The following is a 23,703-nucleotide window of genomic DNA, read 5'->3' as shown; positions in this document are numbered from 1 at the left end:
AGGCAGCATTCCTCCTCCTCCAAACATGGCGAGTTGAGTTGATGCCAAAGAGCTCCATTTTGGCCTCATCTGATCACAACACTTTCACCCAGTTGTCCTCTGAATCATTCAGATGTTCATTGGCAAACTTCAGACGGGCATGTATATGTGCTTTCTTGAGCAGGCGGACCTTGCGGGCGCTGCGGGATTTCAGTCCTTCACGGCGTAGTGTGTTACCAATTGTTGTCTTGGTGACTATGGTCCCAGCTGCCTTGAGATCATTGACAAGATCCTCCCGTGTAGTTCTGGGCTAATTCCTCACCGTTCTCATGATCATTGCAACTCCACGAGGTGAGATCTTGCATGGAGCCCCAGGCCGAGGGAGATTGACAGTTCTTTTGTGTTTCTTCCATTTGCGAATAATCGCACCAACTGTTGTCACCTTCTCACCAAGCTGCTTGGCGATGGTCTTGTAGCCATTCCAGCCTTGTGTAGGTCTACAATCTTGTCCCTGACATACTTGGAGAGCTCTTTGGGGTTGGCCATGGTGGAGAGTTTGGAATCTGATTGATTGATTGCTTCTGTGGACAGGTGTCTTTTATACAGGTAACAAACTGAGATTAGGAGCAGTCCCTTTAAGAGTGTGCTCCTAATCTCTGCTCGTTATCTGTATAAAAGACACCTGTGAGCCAGAAATCTTTCTGATTGAGCGGGGGTCAAATACTTATTTCCCTCATTAAAATGCAAATCATTTTATAACATTTTTTACATGCGTTTTTCTGGATTTTTTGTTGTTATTCTGTCTCCCACTGTTCAAATAAACCTACCATTAAAATTATAGACTGATCATTTCTTTGTCAGTGGGCAAACGTACAAAATCAGCAGGGAATCAAATACTTTTTTCCCTCATTTTGATGAATTTGTTCTTTATTCTGTCGATTCGGTTGCTAGAGATGCAACCCAGTCATTCAGTCTTTTTGTTCTGTATCTATAGACACGACCCAGTTGTTTGTTCTAAATGTTCCATTGCCATACTGCCTGGCAACATTCTTATCCCTTGCTTGCTAGCTAGTCATCTACGGCTAATTTAGTCACGTCAAAAAGCCAGAATAATAGCAAAGTAGCCGCATTTGGATTTGTCTAAACTGTTTTCTAGTGACATTTACTTGGATACATCTATGAGCTAATGAGGCATGATTTTGCCTGGCATAGAAAATGTGCTCACTCGTCAGGACACTGTTGTTCAGAGGAGCTAGCCAACAACACAGCTAGCACAATCACTTCAAACTGAAGCTGGAAAGACTACAAACTAGCTGGACTTAATTTCGTTTTACCTTTTTTCAATTGACATTTCTTTGTATGTATCCATAAAAATTATGCCAGCTGATTCATAATTTCGACTGGCTGAGAAGAGCTGCCTGACCGTCTGTCTCATCTCGACTCCCGACACGTTCATTACCAGGGTTGGGTAGGTTACTTTCTAAATGTAATCCGTTACAGTTACTAGGTACCTGTCCAAAATTGTAATCAGTAACGTAACTTTTGGATTACCCCAACTCAGTAACGTAATCTGATTACATTCAGTTACTTTTAGATTACTTTCCCCTTAAGAGGCATTAGAAGAAGACAAACATGTATGTTACCAATTGAACGACATCTATTGCAGGATAAATCAATGTTACCCTCTCTCGGGTATGTGGGACGAAATCGTCCCACCTAGTCAACAGCCAGTGGAATCGAGTGGCGCGATATTCAAAAACCTTAACTTCTCTAGGGTCAGTGGGACGATTTCGTCCCACCTACGTAACAGCCAGTGAAATCCCGTGGCGCGTTATTCAAATACCTTAGAAATGCTATTACTTCAATTTCTCAAACATATGACTATTTTACACCATTTTAAAGACAAGACTCTCGTTAATCTAACCACACTGTCCGATTTCAAAAAGGCTTTACAACGAAAGCAAAACATTAGATTATGTCAGCAGAGTACACAGCCAGAAATAATCAGACACCCATTTTTCAAGCTAGCATATAATGTCACAAAAACCCAAACCACAGCTAAATGCAGCACTAACCTTTGATAATCTTCATCAGATGACAACCCTAGGACATTATGTTATACAATACATGCATGTTTTGTTCAATCAAGTTCATATTTATATCAAAAACCAGCTTTTCACATTAGCATGTGACGTTCAGAACTAGCATACCCCCCGCAAACTTCCGGTGAATTTACTAAAAATGTACTAAATTACTCACGATAAACGTTAACAAAAAGCATAACAATTCTTTTAAGAATTATAGATACAGAACTCCTCTATGCACTCGATATGTCCGATTTTAAAATAGCTTTTCGGTGAAAGCACATTTTGCAATATTCTAAGTAGATAGCCCGGCATCACAGGGCTAGCTATTTAGACACCCAGCAAGTTTAGCCTTCACCAAACTCCGATTTACTATTTGAAAAGTTTGATTACCTTTGGTGTTCTTCGTCAGAATGCACTCCCAGGACTTATACTTCAATAACAAATGTTGGTTTGGTCCCAAATAATCCATAGTTATATCCAAACAACGGCGTTTTGTTCGTGCGTTCAAGACACTATCCGAAAGGGTAAAGAAGGGTGACGAGCACGGCGCATTTCGTGACAAAAGAATTCTAAATATTCCATTAACGTACTTCGAAGCATGTCAACCGCTGTTTAAAATAAATTTTTATGCCATTTTTCTCGTAAAAAAGCGATAATATTCCGACCGGGAATCTGCGTTTAGGTAAAAAGACGAAAGAAAATAAAGCACGGGGTCGACTCGTGCACGCGCCTAAGCCCATTGTCCTCTGATCGGCCACTTGCCAAAAGCGATAATGTGTTTCAGCCTGGGGCTGCCTCGATATCATTCAGCTTTTTCCCGGGCTCTGAGAGCCTATGGGAGCCGTAGGAAGTGTCACGTTACAGCAAAGATCCTCAGTCTTCAATAAACAGAGACAAGAAGAACAAGATCTTGTCAGAGAGGGCACTTCCTGTAAGGAATCTTCTCAGGTTTTTGCCTGCCATATGAGTTCCGTTATACTCACAGACACCATTCAAACAGTTTTAGAAACTTTAGGGTGTTTTCTATCCAAAGCCAATAATTATATGCATATTCTAGTTACTGGGCAGGAGTAGTAACCAGATTAAATCGGGTACGTTTTTTATCCGGCCGTGTCAATACTGCCCCCTACCCCCAACAGGTTAAAAATGCTATTACTTCAATTTCTCAAACATATGACTATTTTACACCATTTTAAAGACAAAACTCTCGTTAATCTAACCACATTGTCCGATTTCAAAAAGGCTTTACAACGAAAGCAAAACATTAGATTATGTCAGGAGAGTACCCCGCCAGAAATAATCACACACCCATTTTTCAAGCTAGCATATAATGTCACAAAAACCAAAACCACAGCTAAATGCAGCACTAACCGTTGATGATCTTCATCAGATGACACTCCTAGGACATTATGTTATACAATACATGCATGTTTTCTTCAATCAAGTTCATATTTATATCAAAAAACAGCTTTTTACATTAGCATGTGATGTTCAGAACTAGCAAACATACCGAAAACTTCCGGTGAATTTACTAAATTACTCACGATAAACGTTCACAAAAAACATAACAATTATTTTAAGAATTATAGATACAGAACTCCTTTATGCAATCGCGGTGTCAGATTTTAAAATAGCTTTTCGGCAAAAGCACATTTTGCAATATTCTGAGTAGATAGTTCGCCATCACGGGCTAGCTAATTTGACACCCACCAAGTTTGGCGTTCACTAAACTCAGAATTACTATAAGAAAAATTGGATTACCTTTGCTGTTCTTCGTCAGAATGCACTCCCAGGACTTCTACTTCAACCACAAATGTTGTTTTGGTTCAAAATAATCCATAGTTATGTTCAAATATCCTCTGTTTTGTCCGTGCGTTCAGATCCCTTTCCGAAAGGTGATGCCCTGACGCATGTCGTGACAAAACATTTCAAAATATTCCATTACCGTTCTTCGAAGCATGTCAAACGCTGTTTAAAATCAATTTTTCTCGTAAAATAGCGATAATATTCCGACTGGGAGACGTTGTTTTCGTTCAAAGACTGAAAGAAGGAAATGGTCTCTTCACGTGCACGTGCGCACCCGTGTCATTGTTCTCAGATCGACCACTTTCCAAATGTGCTACTGTTTTTCAGCCAGGGACTGCAGAGTCATCATTCCCCGTTCTGGCGCCTTCTGAGAGCCTATGGGAGCCTTAGAAAATGTCACGTTACAGCAGAGATCCTCTGTTTTCGATAAAGAGGCTATAGAAGGCCAAGAAATGGTCAGAGAGAGGGTACTTCCTGTATAGATTCTTCTCAGGTTTTTGCCTGCCATATGAGTTCTGTTATACTCACAGACACCATTCAAACAGTTTTAGAAACTTTAGGGTTTTTTCTATCCAAATCAACAAGTATATGCATATTCTAGTTTCTGGGCAGGAGTAATAACCAGATTAAATCGGGTACGTTTTTTATCCGGACGTGAAAATACTGCCCCCTACCCAAGAGAGGTTAAAGTTTAAATAGCTGGCCATATATGGATGTTCAATTTTACTTTATTGGTTGGTTATGTAGGCTTCTTCTAACCCATCACTTTCTACCTCATACAATAATATGATTAAATTATATCTTTACATTATTATATATAATTTATAAGTCAAAAAATGGTTGTAGCAACTATAGATTGACCCTTTAAGTCTATCAAATGTGTGCGAGTTTGAGCATGTGTCCATTAGGCCTATGGATTAAATTTTTTTATCTTCATGAATTAGCCCCACTTTTATTCCATAGGCTGGGATCCACACTATGCAGCTGTTGCGAGAGCTCATTTTTCACTGGCTATCCACTTGTTTCAAAAACAATGATTGATAGGCAGTTTTAACTTCTTGAATTCAACAATTTTTGGTTTCAAATACATATTTAGATTTGTGAACAGCCATCCACAACCCGTAAGGCGCAAATAGCTAAATGAGAGAGCAGCAGTGTGATTCACATCAATGCGCTATGTAGATATCAATAATAAGTGATATCCATATTGCAGTAGACTTCACCACTGCTGTCATCCTTACTTCCAAGCGTTTACTCAAGTTGCATAATCTTTGGATGCCGACAGCAGTTGCAACATTGGAAGACATAGCTTGGACTGTAGCCTACAAAAGCCTATTTCTGCTCTTTTCCCGTGATCCATCAAACACATTTGGTGTGTCATCATAGTGGTCAGACTCACTCAGGTGGAACAAACAAACAAACATGTGCCTTTTTTCACTGCTGATTTGAATGTCATTGAGAAAACAGAGAAGTGTCATATTTTTTTGCGCAAACATCCTTTCTGGATTTAAAAGTAATCCTCCAAGTAATCATCTAGTTTTTCAAAAGCATCTGTAATCTGATTACAATATTTTTGCTGGTAACGTAATGGATTACAGTTACCGTTTTTGTTGTTGTTGTAATCCCCTACATGTAACAGATTACATGTAATCCGTTACACCCCAAGCCTGTTCATTACTATGGCCTGGGACATCTGGAGATCGAATTTGAATATTGAAACAATGCTGCAAATGTTGGAGACAGCAAGGCTTATACAAATTTCTGCTTTTGAAAAAGAAATGTTAGTCTAAAAGGAATGTGCGATAATGTGTAGATGCTTTTTATGGTGGAGATCAAGTTTATAAATTGCCTGGGTGGGCTGATGAGACAGTGGATTGTGTAGTCAAATTGAACAGAGTAAAAAGGCATTTTAACATCATAGATTTAGCTGGTGGTAACATGTATTTGTATTTATTATGGATCCGCATTAGCTGCTACCACAGCAGCAGCTACTCTTCCTGGGGTCCAACAAAATTAAGGCAGTTTATACAATTTTAAAATATTACAATACATTCACAGATTTCACAACACACTGTGTGCCCTCAGGCCCCTACTCCACCACTGCCCATTATCTACAGTACTAAATCCATGTGTATGTATAGTGCGTATGTTATTGTGTGTGTGTGTGTGTGTCCGCTGTTCCACAAGGTGTTTTTTAATCTGTTTTTTTAAATCTAATTTTGCTGCTTGCGTTAGTTACTTGGTGCGGAATAGAGTTCCATGGTCTGTTCTGGACTTGAGGACTGTGAAGAGACCTCGTGGCATGTCTTGTGGGGTATGTATGGGTGTCCGAACTGTGTGTCAGTAGTTTAGACAGACACCTCGATGCATTCAACATGTCACTTCCTCTCATAAATAAAAGTATTGACCATGACAGTTTACAATCTATGGTTACTCCAAGCAGTTTAGTCATCTCAACTTGCTCAATTTCCACATTATTTATTACAAGATTTAGTTGAGGTTTGGGTTTAGTGAGTGTTTTGTTCCAAATGCAATGCTTTTAGTTTTAGAAATATTTAGGGATAATTTATTCCTTGCCACCCACTCTGAAACTAACTGCAGCTCTTTGTTGAGTGTTGCAGTCATTTCAGTCGCTGTAGTAGCTGACGTGTATAGTGTTGAGTCATCCGCATACATAGACACTCTGGCTTTACTCAAAGTCAATGGCATGTCGTTAGTAAAAATTGAAAAAAAGCAAGGGGCCTAAACAGCTACCCTGGGGAATTCCTGATTCTAACTGGATTACATTTGAGAGGCTTCCATTAAATAGACACCGGCTGGAATGCGGTTTCAGGATTAGACCCACCCGTTGTATAAAGCCAGATAATTGGACAGTTGGAAAAGATATCGGACACCTTGCAACAGTTACATGTAAGGGATTACAAAAAAAAACGGTAACTGTAACTGCCTATACATGCAGACGGTACTTGCTACAAAGTTACAGAAAGCTAAACCAACAACCACACAAACCGAAATTGGATACATCGTAAACGCAGGTCCAATGAGGAAAAAACTTAGCTGGCATTGTTTTTGCAGAGAATATTTTTTATGGAGCATCTCAGATGCCTTCTGATGATCTAACATGGTGAGTGATGAACATGCATTTCTCTGGTCCCCACTGCAGACATGATGCAAGTGGCGCTATTCTGTCAAATACTCCACATTTCTAGTTTGACCAGCTGTTTTCAGCAATTGATATTTGAATTCGCTTGTCATATTGGCAGGTTTGCTAGCAACAAAAACTATTTTGCTAGCTTCTAGCCTAGTGTTTGATATGCAATGCCATTTCGTCGTAATGTACAGTGTCGAGTGTCCTGACGAGGAGGGAAACTTTTCTAGCAATGCCAGGCAAACCCGACAATTACCAGCTCATTCTGTTATTCTGGCTGCTAGGTGGCTAGTTAGCAGCAAGCAAGGGATAAGAACGTTGCTATCGTGCATGGTTAGTACAGATCATAAAGAACGAACGACTGGGTCGCATCTCTAGCAACCAAAAGATGAGAAACTATGAATTCGCTAATATAAATCAATGTCAACGGAAGAAAATAAATATTTCAACAGGTAAATGTGTGATTTCATATTGTTTTATTCAGCAATTGTGGTATAACCTTTACATAACGTAAAATGAATGACAGATTTATTGGAGTTTTCTACCTTAGTCACGCAATTTAACTAAGATGTTTGGTGCAGTATATCTCAAGTGAAAAAAATGCATACATTTTTTGTTTCTCGTTATACGACAACAAACACTTCATTGAATAATCCCTTCTGTTGACCAATCACCGACCAAGGGGCGTAGACTTCAGCTACCAAACTTTGGTTTGGTTTCCACTAGTTGCCACAATTGTTGGGGCGGCTATATCGTAAAAATTCACCTTTTGGTCTTAATTTAAGGTGAGGCATAATGTTAGCAGTGTGGTTAAGGTTAGGTTTAAAATAACATTTTAAGAAGATAAATTGTAGAAATGGGCGTGGTTTAGACTTTGTCTGTGGTAACCAGTGACAACGTTTTGGCTTGCCTCGAGAGACAAAATGTGTGCACGAACTGACGAAAATGCCCTGGCTGAAGGCGTTCAAGGGCAAGTCGGAACTAGGAAACTCGGAAATATCCGACTTGCTAACTGATTGATCTCAACACGCGTCCATAACCTGTTATGGAGTCCGAAATAAAGTTACGGAAATCGAAGCCTATGCTTTAGGTACTAGCCGGTCCATGAAGGATATGAACGTTTTGCCGGCTGCACCCAATGCATTTGGACAGTAAGGTGACAGGACTCAATTATGTGCCGGACAGGCCTTTGGGCTACTGTCATTGGGAATCAACTGCAGTGAAGGTAAATTGAAAAATCATGTTATTTTTTTATGAGCATGTTGCTATGTTTTGCTTGTCTTCATCAGGAATGGGCTATGCCGCCCAGGTGATCACTATATATGGATGTATGACCTACATAGTGATTCTGGTGTGGGCTTTCCTCTACCTGTTCTCATCCTTCACTGCTGACCTGCCATGGACTAACTGCAACAATGCTTGGAACACAGGTATTTACAATATTGGTGACTTGAATATCTATATCTATTTAATAATTTCTTGAAATTAAAAACACACATGTAACAGGTCCCCAAATGGCAAAATCCCCTGACTTGGTGTCAGTTTTATCAAACAGTGTATTCAAGGCTGCTGGGTTGTGATAATCTTTATAGGAGCAACTACCTCTGTAGCCAATTTTTTTTATTTTACCTTTATTTAACTAGGCAAGTCAGTTAAGAACAAATTCTTATTTACAATGACGGCCTAGGCACAGTGGGTTAACTGCCTTGTTCAGGGGCAGAGAGACAGATTTTTACCTTGTCAGCTCGGGGATTTGATCTAGCAACTGGCCCAATACTCTAACCACTAGGCTACCTGCCGCCACAGTAGTGAAGCACAGAGTGCTGCTAACAAGTAACATCCATCACTGAAATTCAACGACTCTAATCAACAACAAAAAATTCTAACAGCTTGCAGGCATGGTAGTTCAGTGAGGGGAGATCATGAGCGATCAGTGTGTTCACGTGAACATCTTCTGACAGTTTGCACAAATACTGAAGACAGTGAGAATAATGGAGGAGAGGAGCTGTCTGGTATCTTCTACCCCCCCCCCCACACACACATCAACGTGTTTACCTTGTCATCGGACCTCTTTAAAACATTTTCTCAGATTGAAAGAAATAGCGTTTAACATTTTAAGGGTTCATATTGCTTTTGAGTCAATTACATTAAGAGGATATGTCTATTAGGTTGCATATCCACTTGAAGCTGTCAACTTTATAACCTGTTTCAACTAGACTTGAATGTATTTCAGATTTTTGTGTGACATTTGGCACCAAGAATGCCAGCACCAATTGGACTGTTCCACTCCTTAATGTGTCATCTTCCGTTGTGGAGTTTTGGCAGTAAGTCTATAATAAATGCTGTGTTTTTCCCCCACTGCATCGTTCGTGATTAGATTCTTGACTCCTCAAATTAGAAATGAGTCAGATACTATTGTCTTATTTCTTAAAAGGAACTATTGTAAATGTGAAATGAATCTTATAAGCATACAATAGACTACAATACAATATATTTTAGTGATCAAATGTATTGCTGTGTCAACTATTTCTCCTTACAGCCGGCGAGTGCTGAGAATGTCAGAAGGAATTGAGTCATTGGGAGGCATTAGATGGGAGCTGGCTCTGTATCTTCTGCTGTCCTGGGCCATCTGCTACTTCTGTATCTGGAAAGGAGTTAAGTCTACAGGGAAGGTGATATTCATTTCATATATTAGTCAGACAGTAGTTTCATAATTATGCATCATTCCAATCTCAGTCAATCTTGAATTCAGAGGTAACAAAACAAACATAAAATAAACAGAGGGACATCAATTTGATGTAGCTTTAAAGTTACTTGGTGCAATGATGGGCCCATAGTTGGTATGGTGATACCGGTATGCTTGGCTATATTGTGTTTTCTGTATTCTACTAATCCAGTACTACTACTTCATAGGCAGCCTACTTCACGGCCACCTTCCCCTATGTAATGCTAGCGGTGCTAGTTGTCCGAGGAGTGACCCTTCCAGGAGCTAAAGATGGCATATTCTACTACTTGTATCCCAATGTTACACGCCTAGCTGATCCACAGGTATTATCTGTAGTATGGGCAAGTTTCCCAGACACAGATTAAGACTAGTCCTGGACTAAAAAAACACTTTTGAGTATTTCCATTGAACATCCTTACTCCAGGAGTATGCTTAATTGGTGTCCAGGAAACCAGCCCTCTAAGTCCTTGTTTAGTCTCGCATCTTACTGATATACATTTCGCTTGTGCAACTTAAACATGTTCAGTTTATGACTTCAGTTTAACTCTTCTTTGTCTGTTTGTTTGTCAATAAGGTTTGGATGGATGCAGGAACCCAGATATTCTATTCTTATGCCATATGCCTGGGCTACCTGACCTCTCTTGGAAGCTACAACAAATACAACAACAACTGCTACAAGTGAGGCTTCAACTAGTGTGTGGGTTTGATTAAAAATTGGAGTTAATAGTTTGGCACATTGAAGATCTCACATAGTTTGCTTATTTAGCAGTACCAGGAGGATCTATGGTCACAAGATCTCTTCAGTCAGTCAGTCTGGAGACAGGAAAAAGCACATCTGGTTAGGTGAGGTGCAGGCTGGAGAAGTAGAAAGCATGGAAAAGAAAAACCACACTCTCATGGCTCTGACGCATTCCTTTTTATCACTTAATAACATTTCAACAGCAAACTGCCTTCAGGGTTTCATCTGGCAAACACTGCAGGTCAAGATCTCTTCAGAGCATATAATAACAGTTTTCTTATTCACCTACGCCAGGAGGATTCATGACACATTACCTCAATCGCCCTGAACGTTAATAACATGTATTTAAATCTTATTAGACCCTTGCCAACAGTGTATGTGAAAGAGAAAGGTGTCTTTATATGTTAAACTTGTTTTGTGCCTTGCAGAGATTCCTTCTACCTGTGCTTGTTGAACAGTGGGACCAGCTTCGTGTCTGGTTTCGCCATTTTCTCCATACTGGGTTATATGGCTGGAGAACAGGGTGTGGACATCTCTGTGGTTGCGGAGTCAGGTGAGTCTTTAAAGGACACCAATCTACAATGGTATGACTCCCTATTATCCTACTGATCACCCCAAGTACTGTCTGACAACATAATTGCTCAGCATTGTGGATGGCTGACAGAGCGGAATGCTGAGATAGAAAAATTATGTTCAAGACAAACAGTATCTGTCACGACTTCCGCCGAAGTCAGTTCCTCTCCTTGTTCGGGCGGTGTTCAGCGGTCAACATCACCGGTCTTCTAGCCATCGCCGATCCACCTTTCATTTTCCATTTGTTTTGTCTTGTTTTCCCACACACCTGGTTTACATTCCCTCATTACTTGTCGTGTACATGACCCTCTGTTCCCCCCATGTCTGTGTGTGGAATTGTTTGTTGTAAAGTGTTTGTGGACTGGTTCGCGACTGGTTATTTTGTACCCATATTTTGTTGTTCTGGGTGCCGTTGGTTTTGCATATTAAACTGCTCCGGTTATTACCCAGTTCTGCTCTCCTGCGCCTGACTTCCCTGCAGCCAGTCACACATCCCTTACAGTATCTGATTTTCTATCTTGTCCTCAGCCTGCACTTTAATCATCAGAGAGAGCGGGCCCATCTGCTTTAGTTAGTGAGATCTGCACCTACTTCACCTTTCATCTGAACTTCATTTTGTCTGCATCTATACTTTGTCTGGTAGAAGCACTGTCTCAGCTCATGAAATCCACTTTTTTGACATGCATAATTGAATGTCTTGTTAAATTAATTCAATCAGATTGCATTTGGGTACATATATTCTGTAACTTTTTCATTGTTGTGCTGCTGAAGGTCCTGGCCTGGTCTTCATAGTGTACCCTCAGGCAGTGTCCCTGCTCCCCTGCCCTCAGTTCTGGGCTGTCTGCTTCTTCACCATGATCATCCTGTTGGGAGTGGATAGCCAGGTTAGAGCTCAACACACCTGGGTGTCCTATCCCTGTTGTGTCCCTCCGTTTACCTTTCCCTCCTATGTACCTTGCCCTCTCTCTCATTTTCCCCAGTTTGTCGCTCTTGAGAGCCTTATGACCTCGGTAACAGACTTCTACCCCAACCTCATCAGAAAGGGGTACCGGAGGGAGCTTCTGCTGCTGCTCATCTGCTGCTGCTGCTACCTGGTCGGACTCATCATGATCACAGAGGTGAGAGGTCTTCGCTGCACACCAGCTCTCAAACTGTTGTAGCTGTATGACCACAGGTAGAGGTGGTTCTCTAAAACTGAACACTTAATATCAGGAACATGAATTGTGAAGTGTTATAGTGAGGTAAGTGAAATAACTTCAAAAGAATGGCAATGAAATGTTGGCAGACGACGACGCAATCGCCATCACTCTGCACACTGCCCTAACCCATCTGGACAAGAGGAATACCTATGTAAGAATGCTGTTCATCGATTACAGCGCAGCATTTAACACCATAGTACCCTCCAAACCTGTGCAACTGGGTCCTGGACTTCCTGACGGGCCGCCCCCCGGTGGTGAAGGTAGGTAACAACATCTCCACCCCGCTGATCCTCAACACTGGGTCCCCACAAGGGTGCGTTCTCAGCCCTCTTCTGTACTCCCTGTTCACCCACGACTGCGTGGCCATGCACGCATCCAACTCAATCATCAAGTTTGCAGAAGACACTACAGTGGTAGGCTTGATTACCAACAATGACGAGACGGCCTACAGGGAGGAGGTGAGGGCCCTCGGCGTGTGGTGTCAGGAAAATAACCTCGCACTCAATGTCAACAAAACAAAAGAGATGATCGTGGACTTCAGGAAACAGCAGAGGGAGCAGCCCCTATCTACATTGACGGGACAGTAGTGGAGAGGGTGGAGAGTTTTAAGTTTCTCGGCGTACACACCATGGACAAACTGAAATGGTCCACCCACACAGACAGCGTGGTGAAGAAGCGCCTCTTCAACCTCAGGCTGAAGCAATTCAGCTTGTCACCACAAAACACAAACTTTCAGATGCACAATCGAGAGCATCCTGTCGGGCTGAATCACCGCCTGGTACGGCAGCTGCTCCGCCCATAACCGGAAGGCTCTCCAGAGGGTAGTGAGGTCTGCACAACGCATCACCGGGTGCAAACTACCTGCCCTCCAGGACACCTACACCACCCGATGTCACAGGAAGGCCAAAAAGATCATCAAGGACAGCAACCACCCGAGCCACTGCCTGTTCACCCGTTAACATCCAGAAGGTGAGGTCAGTACAGGTGCATCAAAGATGGAACCGAGAGACTGAAAAACGCAAGTGTCCCACCCACGGTTCACACTATTCAACAGCCAGTGAAAAATCAGAGTGCCAAATTCGAAAACAACAAAATGTCATAATTCAAATTTCTCAAACATACAACTATTTTACACCATTTTATAGATAAACATCTCCTTAATCCAACCATGTTGTCCGATATCTAAAAGGCTTTACGGCGAAAGCATAAAGTTAGATTATGTTAGGACAGTACATAGACAAATTACACTCAGCCATTTTCAATGCAAGGACAGGCGTCACCAAAAGCAGAAAACCAGCTAAAATGATGCACTAACCTTTGACAATCTTCATCAGATGACACTCCTAGGACATTATGTTAGACAATACATGCATTTTTCGTTCTAGCAAGTTCATATTTATATCCAAAAACGTCATTTTACATCGGCGCGTGACATTCAGAAAATGTATTTCCCCCAAAACCTCCGGTGAATCAGTACTACAATTTACAAAAATACTCATTATAAACGTTGACAAAATATTAAACTGTTATTCAAAGAATTATAGATTAACATCTCCTGAATGCAACCGCATTGATAGATTTCAAAATAACTTTACTGGGAAAGCACACTTTGCAATAATCTGAGTACTGTGCTCAGAAAAATACACTACGCAATACAGATAACCGCCATTTTGGAGTCATCTAAATGCATAAATAGCATTAGAAATATTTACTTACCTTTAATAATCTTAATCAGAAGGCACTTCCAGGAATCCCAGGTCCACAACAAATGTTGTTTTGTTCGATAAAGTTCATAATTTATGTCCAAATAACTCCTTGTTGTTAGCGCGGTGAGTTCAGCTACTCCGAATGTAGGAAGCGCGACGAAAAGTAAAAAAAATAATCTATTTACGTTCGTTCAAACATGTCAAACGTTGTATAGCATCAATCTTTAGGGCCATTTTAACGTGAAACTTCAGTAATATTTCAACCGGACCATTCCTGTGTCTTGAAAAACGTTTTGGAACACAGGTCCCATCTCACATGAATGCGCGCCCATGAAGTGATGTCATTCCCTGGGACACCAACTTCCCAGCCTTCTTATTCGGTCTCTGTTCATCATAGACGCCTCAAACAACTTTCTAAAGACTGTTGACATCTAGTGGAAGCCTTAGGAAGTGCATAATGAATCCTTTGTCACTGTGTGTTCCATTGGCAATGACTTGAAAATAGTACAGCCACAAGATTTTCATTTCCTGCTTGTATTTTTCTCAGGTTTTTGCCTGCCATATGAGTTCTGTTATACTCACAGACACCATTCAAACAGTTTTAGAAACTTCAGAGTGTTTTCTATCCAAATCTACTAATAATATGCATATTCTAGTTTCTGGGCCAGAGTAGTAACCTGTTCAAATTGGGTACGTTTTTCATCCGGCCGTGAAAATACTGCCCCCTAGCCCCAACAGGTTTAAACAGCCATCACTAACATTGAGTGGCTGCTGCCAACATACTGACTCAACTCAAGCCACTTTAATAATGGGAAAATTGATGTAATCAATTTATCACTTGCCACTTTATATTAGATAATGTTTACATAACCTACATTATTCATCTCATATGTATATACTGTACGCCATACCATCTACTGCATCTTGCCATCTTGATGTAATTAGATGTATCACTTGCCACTTTAAACAATGCCACTTTATATAATGTTTTCGTAACCTACATTACTCATCTCATATGTATATACTGTACTCTATACCATCTACTGCATCTTGCCATCCTGATGTAATGTATCACTAGCCACCTTAAACAATGCTGCTTTATATGTTTTCATACCCTACAATACTCATCGCATATACTGTACTCCATACCATCTATGACATCTTGCCTATGCCGTTCGGCCATCACTCATTAATATATTTTTATGTATTCATTCCTTTACACTTGTGTGTACAAGGTAGTTGTTGTGGAATTGGTAGATTACTTGTTAGATATTACTGCATGGTCGGAACTAGAAGCACAAGCATTTCACTACACTTGCATTAACACCTGCTAACCATGTGTATGTGACAAATAAATTTGATTTGATTCCCTGTATGCACTTTTCTCTATGTAGTCGTGTTATTCATTCGGGGTGATCAAAGAAATGAAGGTGTGGCGGAGGTCTATCCAGGGGCGCAACTTTGGTTTTAGAAGAGGGGGGGACATACAGTGCATTTGGAAAGTATTCAGACCCCTTGACTTTTTCCACATTTTGATATGTTACAGCCTTATTCTAAAATGTATTAAATTAAATGTTTTCCTCATCAGTCTACACACAATAGCCCATAATTTCAAAGCAAAATCATGTTTTTATAAATTTTTGCAAATGTATTACAAATAAAAAATATAAGTATTCAGACCCTTTGCTATGAGACTCAAAATTGAGCTCAGGTGCATCCTGTCTTCATTGATCATCCTTGAGATGTTTCTACAACTTGGAGGCCAACTGTGGTAAATTCAATTGATTGGACATGATTTGGAAAGGTGCACACCTGTCTATATAAGTTCCCACAGTTGACAGTGCATGTCAGAGCAAAAACCATGCCATGAGCGCGAAGGAATTGTCTGTACTCCGAGAAAGGATTGTGTCGAGGCACAAATCTGGGGAAGGGTACCAAAAAATGTCTGTTGCATTGAAGGTCCCCAAGAACACTGTGGCCTCCATCATTCTTAAATGGAAGAAGTTTGGAACCACCAAGACTCTTCCAAGAGCTGGCCGCTTGGCCAAACTGAGCAATCGGGGGAGAAGCGCCTTGGTCGGGGAGGTGACCAAGAACCCGATGGTCACTGACAGAGCTCCAGAGTTCCTCCTGTAGAGATGAGGAAACCTTCCAGAAGGAAAACCATCTCTGCAGCACTCCACCAATCAGGCCTTTATGGTAGAGCGGCTAGACAGAAGCCACTCCTCAGTAAAAGGCACATGACAGCCTGCTTGGAGTTTGCCAAAAGGCACCTAAAGACTCTCAGACCATGAGAAACAAGATTCTCTGGTTTGATGAAACCAAGATTGAACTCTTTAGCCTGAATGCCAAGCTTGGAGGAAACCTGGTAGCATCCCTACGGTGAAGCATGGTGGTGGCACTATCAGCATGATGTTTTTCAGCGGCAGGGACTGGGAGACTCGTCAGGATCGAGGGAAAGATGAACGGAGAAAAGTACAGAGATATCCTTCATCAAAACCTACTCCAGAGTGCTCAGGACCTCAGACTGGGGCGAGGGTTCACCTTTCAACAGGGCAACGACCCTAAGCACACTGCCAAGACCACGCAGGAGTGGCTTTGGGACAAGTCTCTGAATGTCCTTGAGTGGTCAGCCAGAGCCCGTATTTGAACCTGATCGAACATCTCTGGAGAGACCTGAAAATAGCTGTAACGCTCCCCATCCAACCTGACAGAGCTTGAGAGGATCTGCAGAGAAGAATGGGAGAAACTCCACAAGTACAGGTGTGCTAAGCTCATAGTGTCATACCGAGAAGTCTCAAGGCTGTAATCGCTGCCAAAAGGTGCTTCAACAAAGTACTGAGTAACATTTTTCTAAATCAATTTTAGAATACAGCTGTAATGTAACAAAATGTGGAAAAAGTCAAGGGGTCTGAATACTTTCCGAATGCACTGTATGGATGCAGTGTAGTTTACTCAGCTACTTTGATCCAAGTCATTTATGGTTGGTTATTACATTAATTAACTAAATCTGTAAACATTGATTTGACTTTATGTTAAAGTTTTATTTTCTCACAGGGTGGCCTCTACATCATCCAGCTGTTTGATCATTATGTGTGCAGTGGTGCCACTCTGCTGCTCCTCTCCATATGCCAGTCACTCAGTATTGGATGGATATATGGTAAGAATAGGCATTACACTATGTAATCATGGGTAAACATACACTACTGTTCAAAAGTTTGGCGTCACTTAGAAATGTCCTTGTTTTCCATGAAAACATACATGAAATGAGTTGCAAAATTAATAGGAAATATAGTGAAGATGTTGACCAAGGTTATAAATAATTATTTTTAATTGAAATAATAATTGTGTCCTTCAAACTTTGCTTTCATCAAAGAATCCTCCATTTGCAGCAATTACAGCCTTGCAGATCTTTTGCATTCTAGTTGTCAATTTTTTGAGGTAATCTGAAGAGATTTCACCCCATGCTTCCCCAACCACAAGTTGGATTGGCTTGATGGGCACTTCTTACGTACCATATGGTCAAGCTGCTCCCACAACAGCTCAATAGGGATGAGATCTGGTGACTGTGCTGGCCACTCCATTATAGACAGAATACCAGCTGACTGCTTCTTCCCTAAATAGTTTGGAGCTGTGCTTTGGGTCATTGTTCTGTTGTTGGAGGAAATTGGCTCCAATTTAAGCGCCGTCCACAGGTTATGGCATGGCGTTGCAAAATGGAGTGATAGCCTTCCTTTTTCAAGATCCCTTTTACTCTGTACAAATCTCCCACTTTACCACCACCACCACCAAAGCACCCCCAGACCATCACATTGCCTCCACCATGCTTGACAGATGGTGTCAAGCACTCCTCCAGCATCTTTACATTTCTTCTGCGTCTCATGAATGTTCTTCTTTGTGATCCGAACACCTCAAACTTAGATTCGTCTGTCCATAACACTTTTTCCCAATCTTCCTCTATCCAGTGTTTTGTGTTCTTTTGCCCATCTTAATCTTTCCTTTTTATTGGCCAGTCTGACATATGGCTTTTTCTTTGCAACTCTGCCTAGAAGGCCAGCATCGCGGAGTCATCTCTTCACTGTTGACATTGAGACTGGTGTTTTGAGGACTTGTGAGGTGTCTGTTTCTCAAACTAGGCACTAATGTACTTGTCCTCTTGCTCAGTTTTGCACCGGGGCCTCCCACTTCTCTATTCTGGTTAGAGCCAGTTTGCGCTGTTCTGTGAAGGGAGTAGTACACAGGGTTGTACGAGATCTTCAGTTTCTTGGCAATTTCTAGCATGGAATACCCTTTATTTCTCAGAACAAGAATAGACTGACGAGTTTCAGAAGAAAGTTATTTGTTTCTGGCCATTTTGAGCCTGTAATTGAACCCATAAATGCTGATGCTCCAGATACTCAACTAGTCTAAAGAAGGCCAGTTTTATTGCTTCTTTAATCAGAACAACAGTTTTCAGCTGTGCTAACATAATTTCAAAAGGGTTTTCTAATGATCAATTAGCCTTTTAAAATTATAAACTTGGATTAGCTAACACAACGTGCCATTGGAACACAGGAGTGATGGTTGCTGATAATGGGCCTCTGTATGCCTATTTAGATATTCCATAAATCTGCCGTTTCCAGCTACAATAGTCATTTACAACATTGTCTACACTGTATTTCTGATAAATTTGATGTTATTTTAATGGACAAAAAGTGTGCTTTTCTTTCAAAAACAAGGAAATTGACCTGAAACATTTGAATGGTAGTGTACATATGAAAAGCTAGCTTCCTCACTAGATTATATTTCTCACTGTAAAGGTACAAAGTAATTGAAGGTCCTTAAAGGGACTGTTCATTAGTATTTTGTCACATGCCTGTCTCTGTCCAAGGCGCTGAACGCTTCTGTGACAACATTGAGGATATGATTGGCTACAGGCCCTCCTCCCTGCTGAAGTACTGTTGGCTCTACATTACTCCAACTATTGGCACCGTGAGTTTAAGACCAGTGCATTTTTATCATTCTTTCACTTTAATTTATTGATAACTGTACACAGTTATGCTTACAATTTTTGTTATGCTGTCCATTTAAATACAGTATCAAGAAATAATGAATCAACATTTCTGTAAAAAAAAAAAATCTCTTCAAGGTAACCTTTGTATTCTCGCTGCTGAAGTACAGCCCTCTGAAGTTCAACAACACCTATGTGTACCCATGGTGGGCCTATGGGCTAGGCTGGATCCTGGCTATGTCCTCCCTCTCTCTCATCCCCATCACCATGGTCTACAAACTGTCCCAGGCCAAAGGGACTTTCTGGCAGGTCAGTGACATTATATGATGGAAAGTTTTCCCTGGGATATTTAAAAGTGTGAATGATTGCATCAAGTAAGTTAAATTGAGGTACAAACAAAAGTTTTTAAATTAAAAAGGCTAAATAATATCAAATTAATCTGGTCAGAAACGCTGGGACCTTTCATTTGTGTCTTTTAACTCTAGCATACAGTTTGAGCTATTCTGAGATTTTGAAGAATACTTTTGCAGCAAATTGATTATACTTATATTGAGACCTCTTTGCTTCCCCAGCGCCTCCAGACAGTCTGTCGGCCAGCAGATGACCTTCCTATGATGAAGAAGGAGATGGCAGGTCTCTATGCTCTGGACCGTGTTACTGAAGATGAGAAAACCTACAACAATAATCTATAGACTGACTGTTCTGCTATTACTTTTCGGGACAGTTACCCAGACCCAGATTAAGCCTAGTCCTGGACCAAATATTATTTACCATGCTTTTTAGTCCAGAAGTAGGCTTAATCTGTGTCTGGGAAACAGTCCATTTATATTCTATTATACTCTATTTTTGTAACTTTCTTAGTAAGGGTTTTGGTTTTTGTGGGTTTTATATAGTTGTAGCTGGTCAGAGTTGTGCTTGAGGTACTGGTATTGTGTTTGGATTGTAGTATAGTTCATATTTTTTTATTTTGTATTAACTGAACATTTGTAGCATAATATTTTTCTTATATGATTCAAATAATTAGTTGTAGACCATTCATAAATAAAATAGATACACCTAGATCACCTAAAAAGTTTTGACCAGTTTCCCTGACTAAGCCTAGTCCTATGCTAAAAAGCACTTTCAATGGCGAATCTCCATTGAGCATGCTTTTTAGACCAAGTCTAGGCTTAATCTGTGTGTATACAATAGGTAATCAATCCAAGACATTGACGTTTACCTTTTTATTTTACCGGGGAAATTAACATTACACCCTGTACTTTACTGACTTTATTGTCCCCATGGGGAAATTTTGTTGCGGTGTCATGTACACGTTCAATTAACTCTTTGTAATTAACTATTCTTATTTGAAGAACCAAAATGACCAGCCTCAGGATTGAATTATAAACAATAGTGTAATAAACCCCTGCGCACAAGGTCACAAAAAGATAATGCATTGCAGTCTACTGGTAAACTCCAAAGCCATTTCTGATGTCTATATGGCCGTGTCTAGACTTGACAGATCATGCAGCTTTAGCGTTCTGATCATGGAATTCTGAACGAGTCATGCGTCTACACCTACATTTTAATTGTCTACCGTGTCCACTGTGTGTCCGGATTCCCTTTTCCCACGCTATATTCAAATGCCAGTATGCATTCTACAAATGGTGGAATAGGCAAAAATATGTCAAGAATAAGCACTGATGGCAGTAGCTAACTACTGTAGCTAACTAGCCAGCTAACCTCTGTAGCTAGCAAGCAACGCTAAAGGGATTGAAAACAGGTTAGCATAACACTAGCCTAACAAACAAAAAATTAGCTAGCTGGCTAGCATTTATGAGTCCAGCAAACACATTCCTCATGCTAGGAACTTATTTCCTCCAACGTTATAATGAAAAGGTGCCTCTTTCCCAAATCGCAAGTTTTATGGAGACTTGTGGGAGGAATGCTGATGACGTCGCCCACTGTATGTGCTTTCGGTAGCCTTATTGCGTCTAGACTGAGGAGAAATCCGCAGACAATGCATCCCTGACCACCTCCCAAAGTGGTCAGATACATCTGAACACAATCAGATCACAAAGCGACTTTTGTGCGTCTAGACTCGTCTTTTCAATGTTATCTTCATATTCTGATAGATGTCACGTGTCAAGTGTAGACACAACCTATCTTGGTAAACTGTTGGTCTTGCGATAAAATACTCTGCTGTGGAAGATTTGTATGTATTTTTAGAAAGTCAACAAGTACACCTTGGACATTGTGTATATACAGTGTACAAAACATTAGGATCACCTTCCTAATATTGAGTTACACCCCCCCCTTTTTCCCTAAGAACAGGCGCAAGTTTTTGGGGCATGGACTCTACAAGGTGTTGAAAGCGTTCCACAGGAATGCTGGCCCATGTTGACTCCAATGCTTCCTACAGTTGTTAAGTTGGCTGGATGTCCTTTGGATGGTTGACCATTCTTGATACACACGGGAAACTGTTGAGTGTGAAAAACCCAGCAGCGTTGCAGTTCTTGACACACTCAAACAGGTGTGCCTGGCACCTACTACCATTCCCGCAAATCTATGTTTACTTTCCTCCACATCTAAATGTGATGAGTTTGCGGCGTATTTCAGAGAGAAAACATTAGGCTGGGTATCAGTCAAGCAAGACCTGATGAGAAGTGTATGTTCCCCGGCCTAACACGCAAAGACACTACGCATGTATTTTCCCTGGTTGATACTGACATGCTCAGGAAAGTGATATCCCAATTTAAGCCTTCTACCTGCCTTCTCAATCCTATCCCCACCACCTTCAAAACTGTTTTTAATTGCATATCTGAAGAAGTGCAAGCTATTGTTAATCACTCCCTGTTCACAGGCACTTTCCCTACTGCACTAAAAACTGTTATGGTGAAACCCCTTCTGAAGAAAAGTAATCTAGAATCTTCAGCTCTTAACAATTTTTGGCCAATCTAAAATTCAGGAGAAATTGGTTTTCAAACAGCTAAATTATTTTTTTAAGTGCCTACTGTATTTTTGAAAAACTCCAATCTGGTTTTCATGCCCACCACAGCACAGAGACCGCCTTAGTTAAAGTGGTAAATGAGCTTAGAGCCAACACGGATTCCAAACAGCTCACTGTCCTTGTACTCTTGGATTTAAGGGCTGCATTCGACACCGTTTTCCACCCTGATGTCCTAGACAGACAGGCGAGGTGGGTTGGCCTCTCCAGTCCATTTCTAAATTGGTTTAGGACCAATTTAACCTGAGTTTTTTGTCACCCTTGGTGAACATAACTCAGAGCAAATACATATCACATGTGGCATTCCACAAGGTTCGATTTTCGGTGCGGCACTGTTCAGTTTATATATGTTACCCCTTTCCAGAGGTATCAAAAAGCACAGCATTGATTCGCATTACTACACAGACAATACACAACTTTATATTCCTGTGTCACCAGAGGATTTTAGCTCCACTGATAAATTAGACTGTATTAGTGATTTAAATACTTGGATGGCTCACAACTTCCTCCAGCTAAATCAAGACAAGACCGAGGTACTTATTGTTGGAGCCAAAGCCAGAGAGAGAATCTGACCTCACATTTTAATTCAGGGGCAATAAAGATAAAACACCAGGTGAAAAACTAAGGTGTCGTTTTAGATTCTGAACTCAATTTCCAGTCATACATTAGAAATGTGACAAATCACTTTTTACCACCTGAGGAACACTGCCACAGTGTGGCTTTTTCTATTTCAGCCTGATACAGAGAGACTCATCCATGGTTTTATTACAAGCAGGCTTGAATACTGTAATGCTCTTCTGTCTGGTCTACCCAAGAAAGTCATTGGTCAACTGTGGAACATACAGAACGCTGCAGCACGGGTACTGACCAAGACTGGACGGAGAGCATACAGTCTGCCAGAGAACCTGAGGGGCGCCAAAACTGTGGACATATTTAAAAGAGATCTTTAAACACCATTTTAGCTTTGCTTTTCCTTAGGGTGATTTTTAGTCATTCAGTTTTTATTATTCTTAATTTTTTTTATCCTCGTGTTTGTGTACTAAATATTTAAGTTTTTATTTTCATAGTTAGATTTTTTTTCTCCTGTGAAGCACTTTGCGTTGCATTCCATGTCTGAAATGTGCTGTATAAATAGCTTGATTTGATACTTCGTTCAAAGGCGCTTAAATATTTTGTCTTGCCCATTCCCCATCTGAATGGCACACATACAATCCATGTCGCAATTTTCTCAAGGCATAAAAATTATTCTTTAACCTGTCTCTTCCCCTTCATCTACACTGATTGACGTCGATTTAACAGGTGACATCACTGGCCTGGATTCCACCGGTCAGTGTGTCATGGAAAGAGCAGGTGTTCCTAATGTTTTGTACACTCAGTGTATGTCGTATCTACTATCAATGTGGAAATGTACTATTTTAACTAATACTATTTTTTAAGATTTGTATTAACCTTTATGTAATAAAACACTTTAAAACAAAATACTGTTCATCGTTACTCCTTACTGGTGGTATGTAGGCCTATGTATCATATAGCCTACAATGTGATACAGACCAGGGTTGGGGTCAATTCAAATTGAAGACTCAATTCACGATGTGATTTGAATTGAAAATCCAAAAATGATTTTTTTTTCTCACATAAATAGCTTCTCCTTTTTAGCTTTTTAATTTCAGTTTGCTTCATGAATTTTGGGCTCCCGAGTGGCACAGTGGTCTAAGGCACTGCATCTCAGTGCTAGAGGTGTCACTACAGACCCTGGTTTGATTCC

General features: G+C 40.7%; 1 protein-coding gene across 2 annotated transcripts in view; it reads left to right on the top strand.

Annotated features, from left to right (window-relative positions):
* LOC106583559 (sodium- and chloride-dependent GABA transporter 2) overlaps positions 1-23,417 on the top strand; it is a 36,992-nt gene extending 13,575 nt beyond the window's left edge. The window contains exons 1-13 of one of the 2 annotated variants that reach the window (XM_014167879.3): positions 7,874-8,245; positions 8,310-8,450; positions 9,254-9,344; positions 9,560-9,692; positions 9,934-10,068; positions 10,320-10,423; positions 10,913-11,037; positions 11,829-11,941; positions 12,038-12,175; positions 17,020-17,122; positions 18,833-18,933; positions 19,091-19,261; positions 19,525-23,417. In XM_014167879.3, coding sequence (XP_014023354.2) covers positions 8,312-8,450; positions 9,254-9,344; positions 9,560-9,692; positions 9,934-10,068; positions 10,320-10,423; positions 10,913-11,037; positions 11,829-11,941; positions 12,038-12,175; positions 17,020-17,122; positions 18,833-18,933; positions 19,091-19,261; positions 19,525-19,644 — 1,473 coding nt within the window. In that variant the 5' untranslated portion in view covers positions 7,874-8,245; positions 8,310-8,311 and the 3' untranslated portion in view covers positions 19,645-23,417. Of the gene's footprint in view, positions 1-7,873; positions 8,246-8,309; positions 8,451-9,253; positions 9,345-9,559; positions 9,693-9,933; positions 10,069-10,319; positions 10,424-10,912; positions 11,038-11,828; positions 11,942-12,037; positions 12,176-17,019; positions 17,123-18,832; positions 18,934-19,090; positions 19,262-19,524 lie in introns of those variants that run through there. The other variant, XM_014167878.3, reaches the window with a different exon arrangement.
* Positions 23,418-23,703: the final 286 nt, after the last annotated feature.

The sequence above is a fragment of the Salmo salar genome, chromosome 22 (assembly GCF_965601325.2).
Source record: "Salmo salar chromosome 22, fSalSal1, whole genome shotgun sequence".
Lineage (NCBI taxonomy): Eukaryota > Metazoa > Chordata > Actinopteri > Salmoniformes > Salmonidae > Salmo > Salmo salar.
The sequence above is the reverse complement of the archived record's forward strand: the minus strand, read 5'-3'. Positions and strand labels throughout refer to the sequence as shown.